The 18032-nt window shown below is 41.7% G+C and overlaps 1 protein-coding gene across 2 annotated transcripts in view; it reads right to left on the minus strand.

Moving 5' to 3' along the window:
• Positions 1-18032, minus strand: part of SCFD2 (sec1 family domain containing 2) — a 178698-nt gene that overhangs the window by 127044 nt on the left and 33622 nt on the right. For both annotated transcript variants that reach the window (XM_085863582.1, XM_085863583.1), the window contains 2 exons: positions 6428-6555; positions 2200-2375 (listed from right to left, as the gene is read on the minus strand). In XM_085863582.1, coding sequence (XP_085719708.1) covers positions 2200-2375; positions 6428-6555 — 304 coding nt within the window. The remainder of the gene's footprint in view (positions 1-2199; positions 2376-6427; positions 6556-18032) is intronic.

An 18032-nucleotide genomic window follows, 5' to 3' on the forward strand; every position in this document is an offset into this window, starting at 1 on the left:
CCTCGGAGGTCAGATGGTAATGTGCAGAAAAGGCTAGACGTGAGAGTTTCAGTGAAAGATGAAAAATGTAAGTTTTTTTTCCGTCTTGCATAATCATGAAGCTCATAAAAGTACAATATAAAAAGACCAAATGTACAATATTTAATCCAGTTGTTAATGAGTTAAATATTCTCTTGGGAAGATTGTTGTTTTTTTGTTGACCCCAATGATCGATTCCAAGAACATGACAGACAGACAGACAGACAGTTAACTGATTTGAGCGTAGAACAGGAATAGTCATTCAACGTTAAACAAAGTCAGTACAGCTGGGAACAAACACGAACGCATCATGCAATATAATAATCATGTTAAAAAAGCAATCCTGTAAGCCTTAGTATATATATATATATATATATATATATAGCCACAAAATAGTCAATTATTTTCTGACACCTCAGAGTAATAAACAATGTACAGTATCTACAAAATGCACAAGTACAAAATGATTTTCAGCAAACACAATTGAAACTTTGTGATGGGATGTATTAACGGAATAATTTCATCAGTGGCTTCAAAAGAGGCTCGTGAATACTATACAGGAAGGATGACAAGTGCTTGTAACTTTCTGCTCTGTTATGCAAGTAAAGGGTCGACGCCATGAGCGTTTTCACTTGTGCGGAGCAGCAACCAATGATCGCAAAGTCTTCATCTCTTAAAAGCAAAGGCATTTCCTCAGTGGCTTCCTATGAGTTCTCACTCAAAGACCTCATTTCAGAATAAAAGTCCCAACTTTAACTGTTGCATTGTCAGAGGAAGAAGACCACCCCCTGGTTCAGCCCCAGCATGCGTGACCCAGTGACCTCCAGAGATTCAAGACAAATGTGGGGGAGGCATTGGATGTGCATTTGTGGTGGTATGTAAAACTGCCTAATAGTTTGGGAATAGGAGGAGCTCTCGAGAGGTGGGGCAAACTTTTCCGGGATGAGGGTGGTCAAGAAACATCATGGTGGGCGTTTGCATTTGAAAAGTCGGCCTGCCGTAAATTCTAGAAACATTGAGCCTCAGAAAACACAGCGTGGTTTGATGGAAACAAAAACTATAACAGTCGGCAAAGATGTCTGTTCAAGTTACCATTAAAGAAACCCATCAATGTTTGTAACTTTTTGCTCTGTTTTGTGACAAAAGTACAAATTAATAACACTGGATAGAAAAATGAAATACAAACAAAATAAGAAAAAGAAAAAGCATTTAATTCTAAATGATGAAAGCTTTGACACTAAGCAAGAGTGAACGTGTTTCCAAGGAAGTGCAATACATATTTAAGTGTTAAAATATTCAACTCGCCAGCCTATCCATGAAATGCCTTCCAGGGTTGGCTTGTTTGTTTATTCAATTTAAACACTACACTAAAGTTGACCCCAATGAACATACCATTCTCAACCCTAGGAATGCATGTCTTAAACTAGAACGGTACTCAGTAGAGCGCATGCCTCCGCCAGGCTGAACAGTTTACGTTTTGCATCCCGCTAATAGACCGGATCTGCATCCGGACCTGAACCAAAATCTAATCGGCTGGCTCTTGTCAACAACCAGACTCATCCACAATGTTTTGTCCTTCAAAATCTCCATAACGTTTTGAGATATTGTTTTTGGCCCCATCTCTTAATGGTGAAAAAATCACTTAAATTTTTTTTTTATCAGATCCAGATCTTCACCAAAATCGAATCAATTCATCGTAGTCACACACCCAATCTGTTGACCAGGTTTTGTCTGAATCCGTCCATAACTTTTTTAGATAACCTCCTCACAGACAACCAGACAGGCATGAAAACAGACAGCGGTGAAAACATAACCTCCATCTACCTTCGGTGACAGAGGTAAACATAACCTCTGTCCACCTTTGGTGATGGAGGTAAATGTATGAAAAAAGCCTTTTGAAAGTAGTCAACCTGTATAAGACAAAACCCACTATTAGGAAATGTGCACCGAGCAGATGGCTCGCATCATTTTCAAGGCTGGGTGCTTTCCTGATTCAAAGAATCCATTATAATTTTACCAGCATGTCACATAAACCTGAGTAAACACATTCCAATTCGAAACTTGTAAACATAAATCGAAGAAATGCCACCAAAATTAAAAAAAACTTAATAATAAAAAATAATTGGAATTGTGTGCCAAGAGGTGTGGTGGTTTTCTCATTGCCATTCCCAGTCGACCTACTTGCAGAAGCAGCTTCTCAGCACCCAGCAGGGTGTCCCGGTGGCTTGCAAGCGGAGAGCGCAGGGCTTGCACAGTGGCAAGACCCAACTGCAGAAGACCGGCATGCGAGACGCACAAATCCCAATCTGATCGAAAGGCACGTACGTAGGACTCCAACTGATCTGCAGTCACCTTCCCTGGTGGAGGAATCAGGTGGTATTGGGTTTATTTATTTGTTATTTTCAGTGCCACAATGTTATAACATGCCACAAATAGTTTGTGTCGAATATTTCACACCCCAAAGTCCTTATAAGCTCAAAATATGACTAAAAGGTATATTTGAAAAAGAAAAACAAAAGAAGTTAAAGTGCCACACAATCATTTGGAAAAAGAAAGATAGTGGGTTCATCATGGTTATAAAATCACTCAAGCCGTAATGCGTTTCTCTTTTCTCAAAGGAAATAACCTCCGAACTATCCCTGTGAGTTATGAGCACATGTGCTTCCAGAGGAACAGAATAGTGCAGTTTGGGGAGGAGGGAAAAGAAAACTTTCCTTCCCTTCATGCAGCACATATTATGGAAAAATGGAGCAAAATAATTAATACATACTAAATATAATAACAGCAGCAATCAAAAACACCAACCAAAGGAGAATGTGGAGGATATACAAGTTGTCATTTCCAATTGAAACTTTAAAGAAGAGGAGGAATTAAAATCAAGAGGCATTAAAAAATAAAAAAAACCTCACAAACTCAGCACACATCCTCGATAAAAACAGTCATGTATTTTTGAACCCGGGCTGAACATGTTTTCATTTTCATGTACGGCAGAATTTGTCGCGATTTAATTCGATAGCACACTCACGATTAGTTGTTATCTCGATGCGACTGCTCTGAAAAAAATTTAAAGTACAAACTTGTCTTTTCGTCGAGACATAAACAATGGGGCAAAGATGTTTCAACGAAGTTCACAGACCATCACGCAAAAGAAACAAATCAAAGTGCTGGACAAAACATTTATCAGGGGATTTGGCTGGAGTACCATCACAATCTTAGGTTAAGCTTGCATTCCCAAAGCTGTACAAAACACAGCTATCTTTGAAAAAATGAAGCTTCTTTTTATTTCTGAATAAAAGACAAAAAATAAAATAAACATTTCAAATCGAATAAAACAGAAATGTGCAAAAGTAAATACAAAGGAGAAGGAAATAAGATGCAGTCCCAGCTAAAATCGAAAGATGGTGCCAGAGACCACGGTAAATAACCAAACATTTTCTTCCGAATTTCACAAAAAAATGCTTCCCGGACAGACAAACACGACAGAGCGATAAGGAACTTCAACATACATCTGCAGGCCGTTTGTTATGTTGTTTTCAGAAACCGCTTATCACAAACTTTGCTTATTATACGGTCTCCTCCAGCTTTGCAGATTTTATCAGATGTTTCTGCTGTTTTTCCGATATTGTAAGCAGGTTCTGGGTTGGCTCAACTGGTTGAGTTTCAGTACAGTATTGTGATTGATGATTGTGGGTTCAAACCCAAGCATGCTGCTTTGTTGATGGCTAACCACAAGAATATGTTCCCTGCAATAGGACACCTCAGTGACATAACCAGGCACCAATAATGGTGACACAGCCAGCAGATTTGCTGCATAGAACAGATTTATTTGCTATCAGTGTGATTCTCAAATTGGTTTGCAAAGGCATGAAAAACGTGAGACCTGGAGCTCCCATGTTCAAGCTGGAAGTGTTAATGTTGCCTCAAACATAATTTTGCTCCTCAATCTCCTCTATAGCATCCATATCAATTGCCAAGAAGAAAAATAGACTGGCTCAAAATCACTTTAATAACTTTGTTAGCATACACAAGTCATTAAAAGAGATGACTTTCCTCAAGAATGACCACAACGATAATCTGCAAAAGGGTACTTGTGTTTACAACTATGCAAAAGGTCATTTTCACATGTTGCCAATCTCCCATACTAATCATAAGAATAAGGAAATTAACAAGTTCTGTCATGTTACGATAAAGGGAAACTCCCAACACCTTCCCGATTAAAGTGCCTTCAACTCCACTCAAATGTCATCTGTCATACTCTAGCTGCTTCAATAAGTGTCTGCATGTTTTAACTGTGCCCCAGAAGCAGCAGGGAAGAGAGAGTGGCATCTATATGTGGGAGAATTGCTTATTCAGCCTGTGGGTCACCCAGATAGCTCAGATAGCAAAGCACTGGTATGGATTTCCAGAGAATCTGGATTCAATTCCTGGTCTGGGCATGTAATTTTTTTCCCTACGTATACATATAATCATTTCCTGTTCATTTATAATTGTTGCAACACCCCCCTGTGGTGAATAATAACGGTGGTGTAATTGTCCCCCCACAAGGGGAAGACCCTCTCATGGACAGGCCCTTGCCTGCTCATATGGTTGGCAGTGAGTGCCCCGGGAGCAGCAGGTGAGAGAGAGTGGCATCTATATGTGGGAGAATTGCGTATTCAGCTGGTGGGTCGCACCGATAGCTCAGATGGCAAAGCACTGGTACGGATTTCCAGAGAATCTGGATTCAATTACTGCTCTGGGAATGTAATTTTTTCCACATATACATATATTCATTTCCTGTTCATTTATAATTGAGTTTACGTTTTGTATCCCACTGATAGGGCTGATCTGCATCTGGACCTGAACCAAAATCGAATCGACCTATTCTTGTCACCAACCCAACCGATCCATCAATGTTTCATCCAAATCAGTCAACAACATTTTGAGATATATAATGCTATATGTAGTTTTTGGCCTTATTTCTCAATGGTGAGCTCCTGACCACATACAAAGCTTTCATCTGCAACCTGATGGAGCACTGCTCTCCCCTTTGGGCTGGTGCTCCTGCCTCCCACCTTTCTCGGCTTCAAGCTGTGGAAACCAAGGCATTTCGGATCATTGGCATCTCCTGCGGTGAGGCTGAGTCTTTGGGCCTCTCACACTCTCACCGCAGGCAGGTCGATGGTCTTTCTGTCTTCCACCGTTTCTTCTCCGGTCACCCCCCCCCCGCTCTGTCCCCCCACCCCCATATTTCCACAGGGCGCTCAAAATCTGCCAGAAACCCCCTTCTGCTAAAACTACCAAAATCAGGAATCACTGCTCACCTTCACTCTTTCATTCTTCTTTTTTCCCGCCTTTAGAATAAACTCCGCACTCTCTTCAATCCCATTCTTCCCTCCAGGCATTCAAAACAGCCGTTCACCACCACCTCTTATCTTCCCCCATCCAAAACCTCGATCTTTTCTACCGCCGTTAATCCACCCCAATCCCACCTCCTTCAAATTCACCGCTTTCCTTCCTGAAAGCCCCTGTAATGTCCATCTTGTATACCCCATGTTCCCCGTCCAATCCCTCTCCCTTCCATAGATCTAATGTCTCTGTTCCCCACTATTTTGTCCTTCCCTCTCCCACCGCTCTTGTCTCATGCCCCCCTTGCTGTGCATTGTGTGTTAGCTCTCATATGAGCCTTGACAATGTTGACAAAAAATTAAAAAAAACCTCAACGCATGTCACCCCAAACCCTTACACAAGGGGTCAACCTACATATAAGACTATTGAAATAATTCATCATCGGGTCACCTTCATGTCCATGTATGCTCTCCCCCAGGGTACACTTCCAAAACTGTCACAATATTTATGTTATTACAAAACAATATTAATCCTAATAATATCCCCTGTCCCCATGGGGTCCCCCCCCCCCCTTGGACAAACGCAGTGTTAACGTGTATAGATAACACATTGCCAATGGCGTTTCGTGAGGCAAGTCTACCAGAAGTAAAAAATATAAACCAAAAACATTCACGATTACCTTTTTAAACAGTCCATACTGCTGTGTAACACTAAAAAAAAAAATTTGGCAGAATCCAGACATCCTTAGGCATTCTATGCTCATCACGTCTACCACAGACTAACGGACAAGAGCCTAGATGTTCTGTAATCGATATACCCCAAAGAGGATAATAACCTGACCCTTCCTGCAGTTTCCATGGAGAGTGGATGCACTCTTATTATTTAACTCTATGGGTTTTAAGGTATTATTTGCTGTTTTTATACTCTATAGTCTTTGTTTTGTAGTTGACAAACACTATTTATTTTAAAATGAAACTTTGTCACATGCATCATGGCCAATGAAAAAAACTCCGAGTTGAGCAATATTCTGTTGAATAAGAAATGCGTTTTTCTATGCAATTTTACAAGAAAAGAACCTCACCAATGGATGTTCTTATGGGTAGACCTGCCTTGCCTGCTCCCTCCACAAGTTGTCTGCGCACCTCCATCAAAGCCTCTTTCTGCTTGCTCAGCATCATCGACTCCCACAGAGCAAGTCTGCCAGCAGGCCTGCAGAAAATTCAAGAGCAGCAAGTTGGGAGCAGGGAGGGCAGGGGTGGAAAGGAAATTTGATGCAGGAGTGGGAAAGGTTGGACTTGGCAGGCATCTACATTTCAAAGAGACACTTGTTCAAACATTCCTTGTTTCTGTGCCTCATATTCCTTTTCCGTTTTTAAATAATGTATCAAAATACTGTATCCTGGAAAAATAAACCATTGCAGATGAATTGAACTTCATTGACCTATAATTTTTAAAAGTGCATTGTGAAGAAGTCAAAACTTTCAGCAAACGTACATGTAATTAAAAATTGCCACTGGTGGTAATGGTAATTTAACATGAAATACACAAGGGATTGAAATTTTAGAAAGAGAAGGGGTCTCAAAATTTTGTGTCCAAGTCAAGATATTTGGATCGTGTACGATTGGGAGAAGCCAAAACATGCATTGCCATGCTCACCCTCCGACTCTTCAGAAAACAACTTCATGCAGTCTCTATTCTATACGCACCAGTGACATTGTAGTACCATACTTCAAGGACTTCCACAAGCAAAAGAACAGCAAAAAAAATGTTATTACAAATGTCGACATGGAATGCTTATTTTAAGGCTGCTAAACCTTTCCTTGTCCCAAATTAACACATGACTGGGAATGTGATATGAAAGTGTTATTATTGGGAACTACTCAATTTCCTAAATCCTACCTTCCGGTGGCTTAAATTTCAAACATGCAGCGGAATAGAAAAAAATAAAATTACACTGCAAAGGTCAACCCTTTGTTCGTGGTCGGAATCGAACCACTTCACTATTCATGCACTTCCACTAGTAAACAAAGGTAATCTAAGAACCAATCTCAAAATTCTTTGTTGAAAGAATATTTCCTAGACTCAGCGGCATTGTGGTCAGAGTGTCCACTCAGTCTGGAAAGATGGTGGTTTGATTCTGAACACAGAAAGGCATACAACTGGCTTTAAAAATTGTGCATGCTACTTCCTCGCTTAACACTCAGCATTTTGACGACAGAAAACAGACAAACCCCATCAGTTAGCATCCTATTGGGTGATTTCTAAACAAAAGCTTTCTTCGAAACAAAAATAATGCCTCACTGACTGCGGAGAGAAAAGCGACACCAATAGCTGTGTTGGCTGGTGTCTCTGTCTGCGTGGGCATGTGTGTGCGTGTACATGTGTGAGCTGTGACATCTTTCCACGAGCCTTATATAAACTGCAGGGAAAAAAAATTGCAATGAAAATGGACTCTGGGGTTAAAGGGTTAATTAGGTAATTAGTTATATCCTAATTTCAAGCGAGGTCTTTCCTTTGGCGATGCGTGGAATGCAGGGTGATGGTATTGCTTGGGAACAGTGTCCCTGTTTCTGAGAGCCGTCCTCCCCGAGCAATGACGAAACAGAGCCAGCAATGAAAACAAAACAAAACCAAGAGCGAACTTCTTTTCCCAAAAGTTCCACACTACGTGGGTGTCTGTCTCGACTCAGCCCTCGTGGAGCCTCTTCCTTTTTCCATGCTCTACAACCCTTCTTTCTGAGCTTCACCTGGTCTGCCCTCAGTTCTCTCTTTTTGGCACCTCTTCTTCACACTCCAGTCATTCTCTCCTCCTTCTCTGGCCCTTCTGGGAGGAGGAGTCCTCCGAGCCATCCCGACCACGGTGCGCCCGACCACTTGTGCTCTCTCTGGCATTCAACCATGCATTCAACATCTGGTAGCTAAAAAGCAATGTCAAGTATCTCATGAGATATGCTGTGTATATGAGTGTTGCTGATACAGAATTCTTTGTTCAATAAAAAGACTAAAAACATGCATTTTTTTCAGCATTTCCTTTTAATTCAGGAGGGATTTTTAATCATTTGGTTGAAGATGTGAGGGGGGGGGGTGTGGAGGCAAGGACCAACTACGAGAGGGGACGTGGTGGTAAAAAGGTTAAGAACCACTGTTTTAGACGGACGTCGTATATATCGTTTTTAGCCCCATCTCTCAATTGTGAAGAATCACGATAAAAAATTCTCAGATCCGGATCCGGATTCGGATCTTCATCAAAATTGAGCATTACTGTCCTTGGCCAGTCACCTGCAAGCACAAAAAATTTCAGAACAATTGCTGGAAAACTGTGGCCAAAAATCGTGTGACCGATTGACACAACAGACGCGACAGACACAAACTACAGACCAACATACTAACCAAAAATTTTTTTTCACCTAGTTACAAACGGACAAACAGAATAACGCATGCAACCAATCAATATAATTGAAAAATCTTTGATTTTTGCAAGTAACAAGTGAAAACTCAATGGTGAAGACTCTCCACCTTTGGTGGTGGAGGGAATGAAGTCTGCCACAAATTATTTTCATAAATATGTCAGAAGGAAGTCTTAAAAGTACAATGAAAGCAAAGTTTATTTTAAGAAATTGGATCGTCGGCCAAAGTTTGAAATACCTAGCCTGCATGCCTGCCAAACTCCCCCACTCCAGTTTTTTTAATCCACTTTTTTGATCCAGTTTTTTGAAGTCTTCAGCGGAGGAGTTGAACTTTAACTCAAGAAACTCCTCTTGCACTTCGTCTGAAATATCAGCTACTTCACATTTGAAATGGGTTTCTAATGAATTTCCAGGCTTCGCGCTTCTCATCTATATCCGGAAAGTATCTGATGAATTCTGCTTTCAATTCAGTCAGATGAGTAATTATTTGTTTCTTTAACTCGGAATCAAGGTAACTGTGAATGAGAGCAGAATCCAAGTTAGCAAAACTGCCTGTATTTCCATCCTGAATTCGACATTTCCAGAGGTCGAGTTTGGCTATGAAGGCTTGAATGACATCACGGTGCACGATTATGTTGATGTTTTTCCCTTGTAGTTTGAGGTTGATGGCATTCAGCACTTCAAAGATGTCCACCAGGTCAGCTAGAGATAGCATAAGTTCTTCAGGCTCAAACTTGTCATGGATATCTGCTTCCTGCTGCGAATCTAGAAATGTTGCCACTTCTTGTCGCCGTTCATAAAGCCGTCCAAGCATGTTTCCCTTCGAAAGCCATTGTACGTTTGTGTGGAAAAGCAAGGCTTGATGTTCAGAATCCATATCCACACACAGCTGTTTGAAGAGATGACTGTTTAAGGCTCCAGCTTTGATGAAGTCGACGACCTTGATAGCCAGGTTCATGACATCCCTCATTTCAGCAGGTAGAGTTCTGGATGCTAAGGCTTCACAATGAAGGATGCAGTGCGTACCTATAGCAGATGGACTTTTTTCTTGCACTCTTGTTATGAAAGCAGATTGCAAACCAAGCATGGCTGGTGCTCCATCAGTACACACCCCGACCAGCGAGTCCCACGAAAGTTGTTTTTCCTGGAAGAAGTTTGATACCACTTGAAAAATATCTGTTGCTGTTGTATAACTTTCCATGGAATGGCAGAAGAGCATTTCCTCTATTACACTATTGCCTGACACGAAACGAGCATACATCAGCAGCTGAGAACACTGAGCAACATCAGTCGTTTCGTCCACTGGATGGCAAATACAGGAGAAGCTCTTACTTGGTCGATAACTTGATCTCTGATGTCTTGAGACATTTCATCGATCCCTTCCCTTGACGGTGTCATTTGATAGAGAGATTTGGGAAAGCTTGTTTGCACTATCCTTCCCCAGAACGTTCTCTGCTGCACGCAGTACACTTGGTTTTAAGAGTCTCTCCGATGTTATGGCTCTTTTTACTCTTTGCAATCAAGATGGCGATCTCATAGGAAGCCTCAACATCCTTTGACGTCTGTTGCCGAAATGCTCCACTGCTGTCCATCTTAGCTAGGACTGCCTTTTTGTTAGCTTCAAGGACTGCCTTTTTGTTTCAAAGAATGCCTTGGGTTTGGCAGCTAGAGCAGGATGCATTGTTTTCAAGTGGTGTTCCAAGCGTGTGGGCCGCATGCCATCATTGTTCAGTCTTGTAGCATATTATGCACTTAGGTACCTCTGTGTCACCCTTTTGGAGGGACACAAATCCAAATCGAATATATTCGTCAAGATACTTCCCCTTTTTTGCACTCATTGCGATTGTTTTAGTTTGAAATGGGTACTGCAAATCTGTGGAAGAAAAAAAAATTTAATATTAAATCTCAATAAACTAGTATGTGCCCGTACGTGCAAAAAAGAAGAAGAAGAAGAATTCTGACGTCAATTGTGCAAGTTGTGCAGGTTTCAATTGTGCAAGTTTCAATTGGATCGGACCAGTGGTCGTCGAGAAACAGCGGTAGCAGACGCACATACAGACAGACAGACAGGCACACAGAGATTGCTGGAATTATACATAGATACTTGAACACTATAGCACACAAATTGTGTGCTATAGTCACAATTGACTATATATCACTATAGTCACAATGACGTCACAATTGACGTGACAATTATTCTATCAATAATCTTTTTTTTTTTGCACGTACGGCCCCGCACGTGCGTGCCCGTACGTGCGTGGCCGTATGTGCAAAAAAAATAATAAACCAATGTCACCTGCAGAGTGACCCGTATCTTGCCAAAAGGTGACCACGTGTGACTTCTTTAAGGTCACACTGAGGTGAACAGAGCTGCTATCCACCAGGAGCGACTCCTTGAGGAATATCTGCCTACGAGAGATTCCGATGAGAATCGTTCTACAGAGTAACCATGAAAAATATGCTTTTGCCTCATAACGTCACCAAATGACGTCATAATGTCTCAAGCTTGACATATCTAGAAAGCACTCATCGAGGTGTTCAATTTGAGGTACTACACGATATGGTTCCTAAAACTTGAAAATTTGACCCTGGGGTCAAATATGTTTGACCTGAGGGGCTAACCATGAAGGTCAAGGCCAATTGCCACCAAAAATTAATCAGCTGAGCACCAGACCATGAACTATATTCCCATGAAGTTTGAAGACGATCCGATCAAAATTACTCAAAAAAATAAGGGTTTCGTCGACTCCCCTGATTTGTGACAAAGTGACCTTGATCTTTGGCCTTGACCTTCAAAATTTTATGCGCTGAAAGGGACCTCTATAGGCCTCTGATATGCGAAGTTACAAAAATTTCCACTGATAACTGTGCTCTGCAGAATTTTTTATACGTGATTACAGACAAACAAACAAAACAAAAAAAAAACATACAAGCTGACTAACATATCTTGCAAAAACTTCGTTTTGGCAAGATAAAGAATTGTGACGTCAATTGTGCAAGTTGTGTGCAAGTTGTGCAAGTTTCATTTGTGCAAGTTTCAATTGGATCGGACCAGTGGTCGTCGAGAAACAGCGGTAGCAGACACACATACAGACAGACAGACACACAGAGATTGCTGGAATTATACATAGATACTTGAACACTGCAGCACACAAATCGTGTGCTACAGTCACAATTGACTATATATCACTATAGTCACAAATGACGTCACAATTGACGTGACAATTATCTTATTTTTTTTTTTTGCACGTATGGCCCCGCACGTATTGGCCCGTACGTGCGGGGCCGTACGTGCAGGGCCGTACGTGCAAAAAAAAATTTATTGATAATTGTCACATCAATTGTGACGTCATAGCACCGTGTCCTGTCATTGGTTTGGTAAATAAATGGCCATAACTTGGGAAACAGCTGAAACGGGTGAAAAAGAACGATATCAAACCTTGAAAAGGCACATACTCAGGTCCCCAGCATCAATTGTGACATCATATCAAAAAAAAATAAAATAATTGACACTCGTGACGTCATAGCACCATGTCCTGTCATTGGTTGGTAAATAAATGGCCATAACCTGGGAACCGCTTGTCCGATTAATATCAAACCTTGAAAAGGCACATCCTCAGGTCCCCAGCAATATTCCTGGCAAGTTTCAATTAGATCGGACCAGTGGTTGGCGAGAAACAGCGGTCGCAGACACACAGACACACAGACACACAGACACACAGACACACAGACACACAGACACACAGACACACAGACACACAGCTGGAATTATAGACTAGTACGTGCCCGTAAAAATAAAAAATAAAAATTTATAAATAAATATTCAAACCGCGAGCAACAAACAACAACCACACAGGCCGTTTCTTCGCTCTCGCGTGCCTGGACTTGCGTGACGCGGAAGTTCGCATATCACAGTTACGATGATTCGCAATTTAGGTTTTAATGGCCAATTATTCAATTAGCGCCAACGTATTTTGCCTTTTCGCAATGTCATCGCAAGGAAAAACAAAAAGAGAAGAGAAGAGAGAGAAAAAAAAATTACTTCCTGGTTCGGAGCATATCAGCACTCTGATGTTACCGAAATTTATGCACCGTCTCGTATGAAAACGATCATAACTTGCGGTAGAAAAACGATCATAACTTGTGGCATTGTGTTTTTCTATAAATGCGCATAAGAAATCGAGAAATTATTAGAATACATGAAGTCATCACTCTCCGGAAGTCCGTACGTTGCAACCTGTAATGGGGAACGCAGCTGAGCTTCCCTTCCCCATCGGCCACGCCCACGCAACAACGTGTCCTGTCATTGGTTTGGTAAATAAATGGCCATAACTTGGGAAGCACTTGTCCGATTAATATCAAACCTTGAAAAGGCACATCCTCAGGGCCCCAGCAATATACCTGGCAAGTTTCAATTAGATCGGACCAGCGGTTATCGAGAAACAGCGGTCACACACACACACACACACACACACACACACACACACACACACACACACACACACACACACACACACACACACACACACACCTGGAATTATAGATAGACGTTAAATTTTAAAATTAATTATAATACAGAAAATAGTAGCCCGAGTAGTGAATAGAAAACGAAAATTATTATAGGCGTTACTTTTGTTTTTTTTTATGTTCATCACGATATTATGCAAACACTTAAGAGAATTCCAAAAATAATTCGAGACATTCCTACTTTTTTCTCCGGGCTCGCGTCCCCTCTGGAAATTACTCACGCCCCCCAGGTTAAGAGCCAATGGTCTAAAAAGTAACGGGACTGATATCACAGAAATTTTATTCCAAAAAATATATTGAAATCACAGCTTGTCCCCTTTAAAATAGTTTCCCTCCAGTCTCACACACTTGTCCATCCTCTACTTCCACGCTTCGTTGCACCTCTGGAAGGCTTCTTCTGCAATCCTCTGGAGCTCCTTCATCACGGCCCTTTTGATGGCCTCCATATCAGGAAATTGGGTCCCCTTGATCACCCCATTGATCTTGGGGAATAGGAAAAAATCACAAGGGGCCAAGTCTGGCGAATACGGGGGTTGCTCCAGAGTTGGCACGTTCATCTCCACCAGAAACTGTCAGATGATCAGGGCACTGTGAGCAGGGGCGTTGTCATGGTGGAGCACCCAGGCGTTGTTCGCCCACAGATCCCTCCTCTTGTCCTGGAATGATCTCCTTGTACACGTATTTATTCACTGTTTGACCCTGTGGTAGAAACTCGAAGTGGACGATGCCCTTGATGTTAAAAAACGTGATGAGCATCACCTTGACCTTCGACTTCGACATCCTTGATTTCTTTGTCTTGGTGATGCCGGACTTTTCCAATGACGACTCTGCCGTTTGGTCTTGGGATCGTATTCGAATATCCACGATTCATCGCCAGTAATGACTCCTGAGCAGGTCTGGATTGTCCTCGAGGCGCTCGATAATGTCTTGACAGACAGTGACTCTTTGCTGTTTCTGGTCCTCGGACAACAGCTTGGGGACCATCTTTGCGGACACTTTGCGCATTTCGAGATTTTCAGTGATGATGCTCTCGACAGTGTCCTTGTTGATAGAAAGTTCCTCAGCAATTATCTGCACAGTGAGTCGACGATCTGCGCGCACCATCTGCTTCACACGCTCGATATTGTCTGCCGTCCTGCTTGTTGAAAGTCTTCCAGACCGTGGATCATCTTCAACCTCCTCCCATACCTCTTTGAACCTCTTGTGCCATTCAAATGCACGTGTACGTGACATCGTTTCTTCCTCATAGACTTTATGCAGCATTGCAAATGATTCAGAAGGTGTTTTGCCAAGCTTGGCAAGAAACTTCAGATTGGCTCTCTGCTCACTAAACTCAGACGAGACAACGTGTAAAGCACGACCTGTAAAAAACATCACACAATGAGTACAATCAACCTTCACCAATCATATATATTGCTGGAATGTTGCGAAAGACTGACGCAACCCGTTCATTCAAGTTGTGTAAGTGGAGCACACAGCAGGCTCAGTCCCGTTCCTTTTTGACGGACCTCGTAGGACAATATCTCAAAAGGTTATGGATGGATTCCGATGAAACTTGGTGGACAGGTTGGGAATGCCACTATGAAGAATTGATTCAATTTTGGTGAAGATCCGAATCCAGATCTGCATACGAGAGTTATTTAATATTTTAACTGATTCTTCACCATTGAGAGATCGGGTTAAAAATGATATCTCAAAAAGTTGTGGATGGATTCGGCTGAAACTTGGTAGACATATTGCGTGTGTGACAAGGACTAATCGATTCGATTTTGTGAAGATCCGAATGTTTTTCAAGTGACTCTTCACCATTCAGAAATGGGGAAAAAAAAACGATAGACAGCACAATATCTCAAAAGGTTATGAACGGATTCTGACAAAACTTGTTGGACATGTTGGGAATACCACTTCGAATAATTGATTCAATTTTGGAGAAGATCCTCATCTGAATTCAAGAATTTAAGTGATTCTTCACCATTGAGATAGGGCCAAAAACGATAAAGAGCACAATATCTCAAAAGGTGATGGATTATTCCACAGAAACTTTGTAGACAAGTTGGGTGTGTCTCACGATCTGCCATGATCTTTCCTGGGAAAGCCACACTTCCAAGCTGGCCTCAAAAGCTAGTCACCGAATGGGCATCCTCCGTCGTGCAAAGTTTTTCCTTGGCACACCTGAACTCCTGACCACATACAAAGCTTTCATCCACAGCTCGATGGAGTACTGCTCTCCTCTCTGGGCTGTTGCTCCTGCCTCTCACCTTTCTCGGCTTCACACTGTGGAAACCAAGGCATTTAGGATCATTGGTATCTCCTGTGATGAGGCTGTCTTTAGGTCTCTCACTCTCTCACCGCAGGTAGGTCAGTGGTCTGTCTTCTACCGTCTCCTCTCTGGCCTCGAAACCCCTGCTCTGATATACTGCCCCATCACTCAATGGTGAAGAATCATTTTTTAAATTCTCAGATCTGCATTCGGATCTTCACTAAAATCTAATCATTTTGTCGGCGTCACATACCTCAGTTCTCCACCAAATATGGTCTGAGGTTATATACCTGGGATCATTCCAATTGCACTGGGCCATGGACTAACTCTCAGGGCAAAGACCTGCTGATCTGTGATGTTTCATGCAATGCCAGCCCCTGATTTTATTGGAGTGGAGACAGGCCAGCTGTCCAGCCAATGGGTGTAAAGCAGTGGGATGGGGTCAGGGCAGAAGATTCAATTCAAATCATGCCTGGTGTTGGCTTAATGGTTAGGGTGGTGGGCTTGGGATCCTAGGGTCCTGAGTTCAAATCCTGCTTTGCTTTTGAATTAATACCAGGTGGGGTTGACTCTGCCTGTCATCTTTCTGAGGTTGGCAAAATGAGTACCAGCTTGCAGGGATGATTGGGCCATTTGAGTAGCCTGCGCCGAAATGGTGACCAGTCCAATAAAAAAAAAAAGACAGACAGACGGACCCAATAATTAAAACAGGCAGTCATAGACTGGTACTGACGAAATCGTCAACTTGACCTCTGACCTTGTCCAATAAAAGCTGTCTCTAGAGAAGGTAACGACGCAAACCAGAAGTTTCTACGATGATTCTGTACCAAACCATCAAAAAATCGAATTTTTGACCTCACTGTGACCTTGACCTTTGACCGATTTTGACCAAAATCTTATCAGCACTAGCCATCGCCCTCCTGAATCACGTGGTGTAATTTGACATTGGTAGCTTCTTCCGTTCGAGTTATCGTGCCTACAAACACACACAAACACACACACACACAAACAAACAAACAAACAAACACACAAACAGATGACGGAAGTCATCAATATACTTACAAAATCTAAAAATTTCGTAAGTAAAAATCAAAAAGAACCCAGATCAAAAGAACAAATAATTAATGTTGCCAGACCATGTGTCCAATCAAGTTGAAATTTAAAACATGTATTCCCCATCACACCTTGATCATAATTGTAAAGTTTCATGTCGATTGATTAAGCGGTTCCAGAGAAAACTTTATTTAATATTTTCTTCAATCCAATATGGCTGCCAAACCATGTGCCCGATCAATTATTCCTTAACAAACTTGTACACCCAGGCTTGGGTAACATTTCTGTGAAGTTTCCCCTCGACCTCTTCGGTCGTTCTGGAGAATAAGGTTTTTGGGGGATTTAGGGTAAATCCAATATGGCTGCCAATTCATGTGACCTATGACATCATATGTGTGAACCTTTAGTTCCTCATGGATAGGCAGTCATACATGTAAAGTTTCGCCTCGATCTGTTCAGCCACTTCAGAGAAGATGATTTTTGAATGTTTTGTTTCAAAAACAATATGGCTGCCGAATCACGTGACCAATGGACATCATAAAAAAATTTCTGTAGACCATTTTATCCCTAGATGACCCTCAAAATTTTTCATACTAATCGGATGTAGCGTTCTACATATGCAATTATGATATCATCGGTGCCTTCGTTATGACATCATAACGAAAAAACAAAAATCACATTTATTCCCCATGAGTACTTGCCATGTGCCAAGTTTCAATTACTTCCTTGGTGCAGTTTCAGAGTTATCAGAGATTTTAGGTACAAAGTTTTTCTGTTTTTCCAACATGGCTGCCACACCATTTGACCTATGATGTCATCTTAATAAATTCACCGTCTGTCTGTCTGTCTGTTCCGAGGTACTGCAAAAACGGCTGAACCGATCGCAACCATTTTTTGGGTGTGTAATCCTGGGACCCCTTGGAGTAGAATAGGCATAAATATAATAACATGACCACCCTTGACGGCTCCCACAGGGAGCGGGTGCTTCTCGTAATTATAATTAAAACATTCTACGTGGGTAGTCGCACCTCTGGTGAAAATTTCCTCTCAAGCCGACAAGCGGTTGCGGAGAAAAATATGAAAGTAACGTGCAGAAAAGCAAACAGACAAACACAGACTGACTCAAACGCAATACCCTCTAGCCGAGGGCTAGAAATAGCTCTGAGTTTCAGAGCGTTTCGTCAATTTTTCACAAACGTGTTCTGTGACTTTATCATAATACAGCCATGTCCCAAGTTTAATATGAATATGTTAAAGGGTATGGGAAAAAGTGTGAAAAACCACAGGTGGGAAGGACAGAGAGATGGAGAGCAAACATAGTCCCCTCCAGTGAAACCGGGAGGAGACCAATAAAAGGGTGTTAAGGCCTGAAAATGGTCCTTTTTATTCAAATGAAAATATATTTCAAAAGACAGTCAAAATTGAGCAATAAACATGAA

The sequence above is a fragment of the Eptatretus burgeri genome, chromosome 18 (assembly GCF_056783735.1).
Source record: "Eptatretus burgeri isolate ZD-2024b chromosome 18, Ebu_testis_v1, whole genome shotgun sequence".
NCBI lineage: Eukaryota > Metazoa > Chordata > Myxini > Myxiniformes > Myxinidae > Eptatretus > Eptatretus burgeri.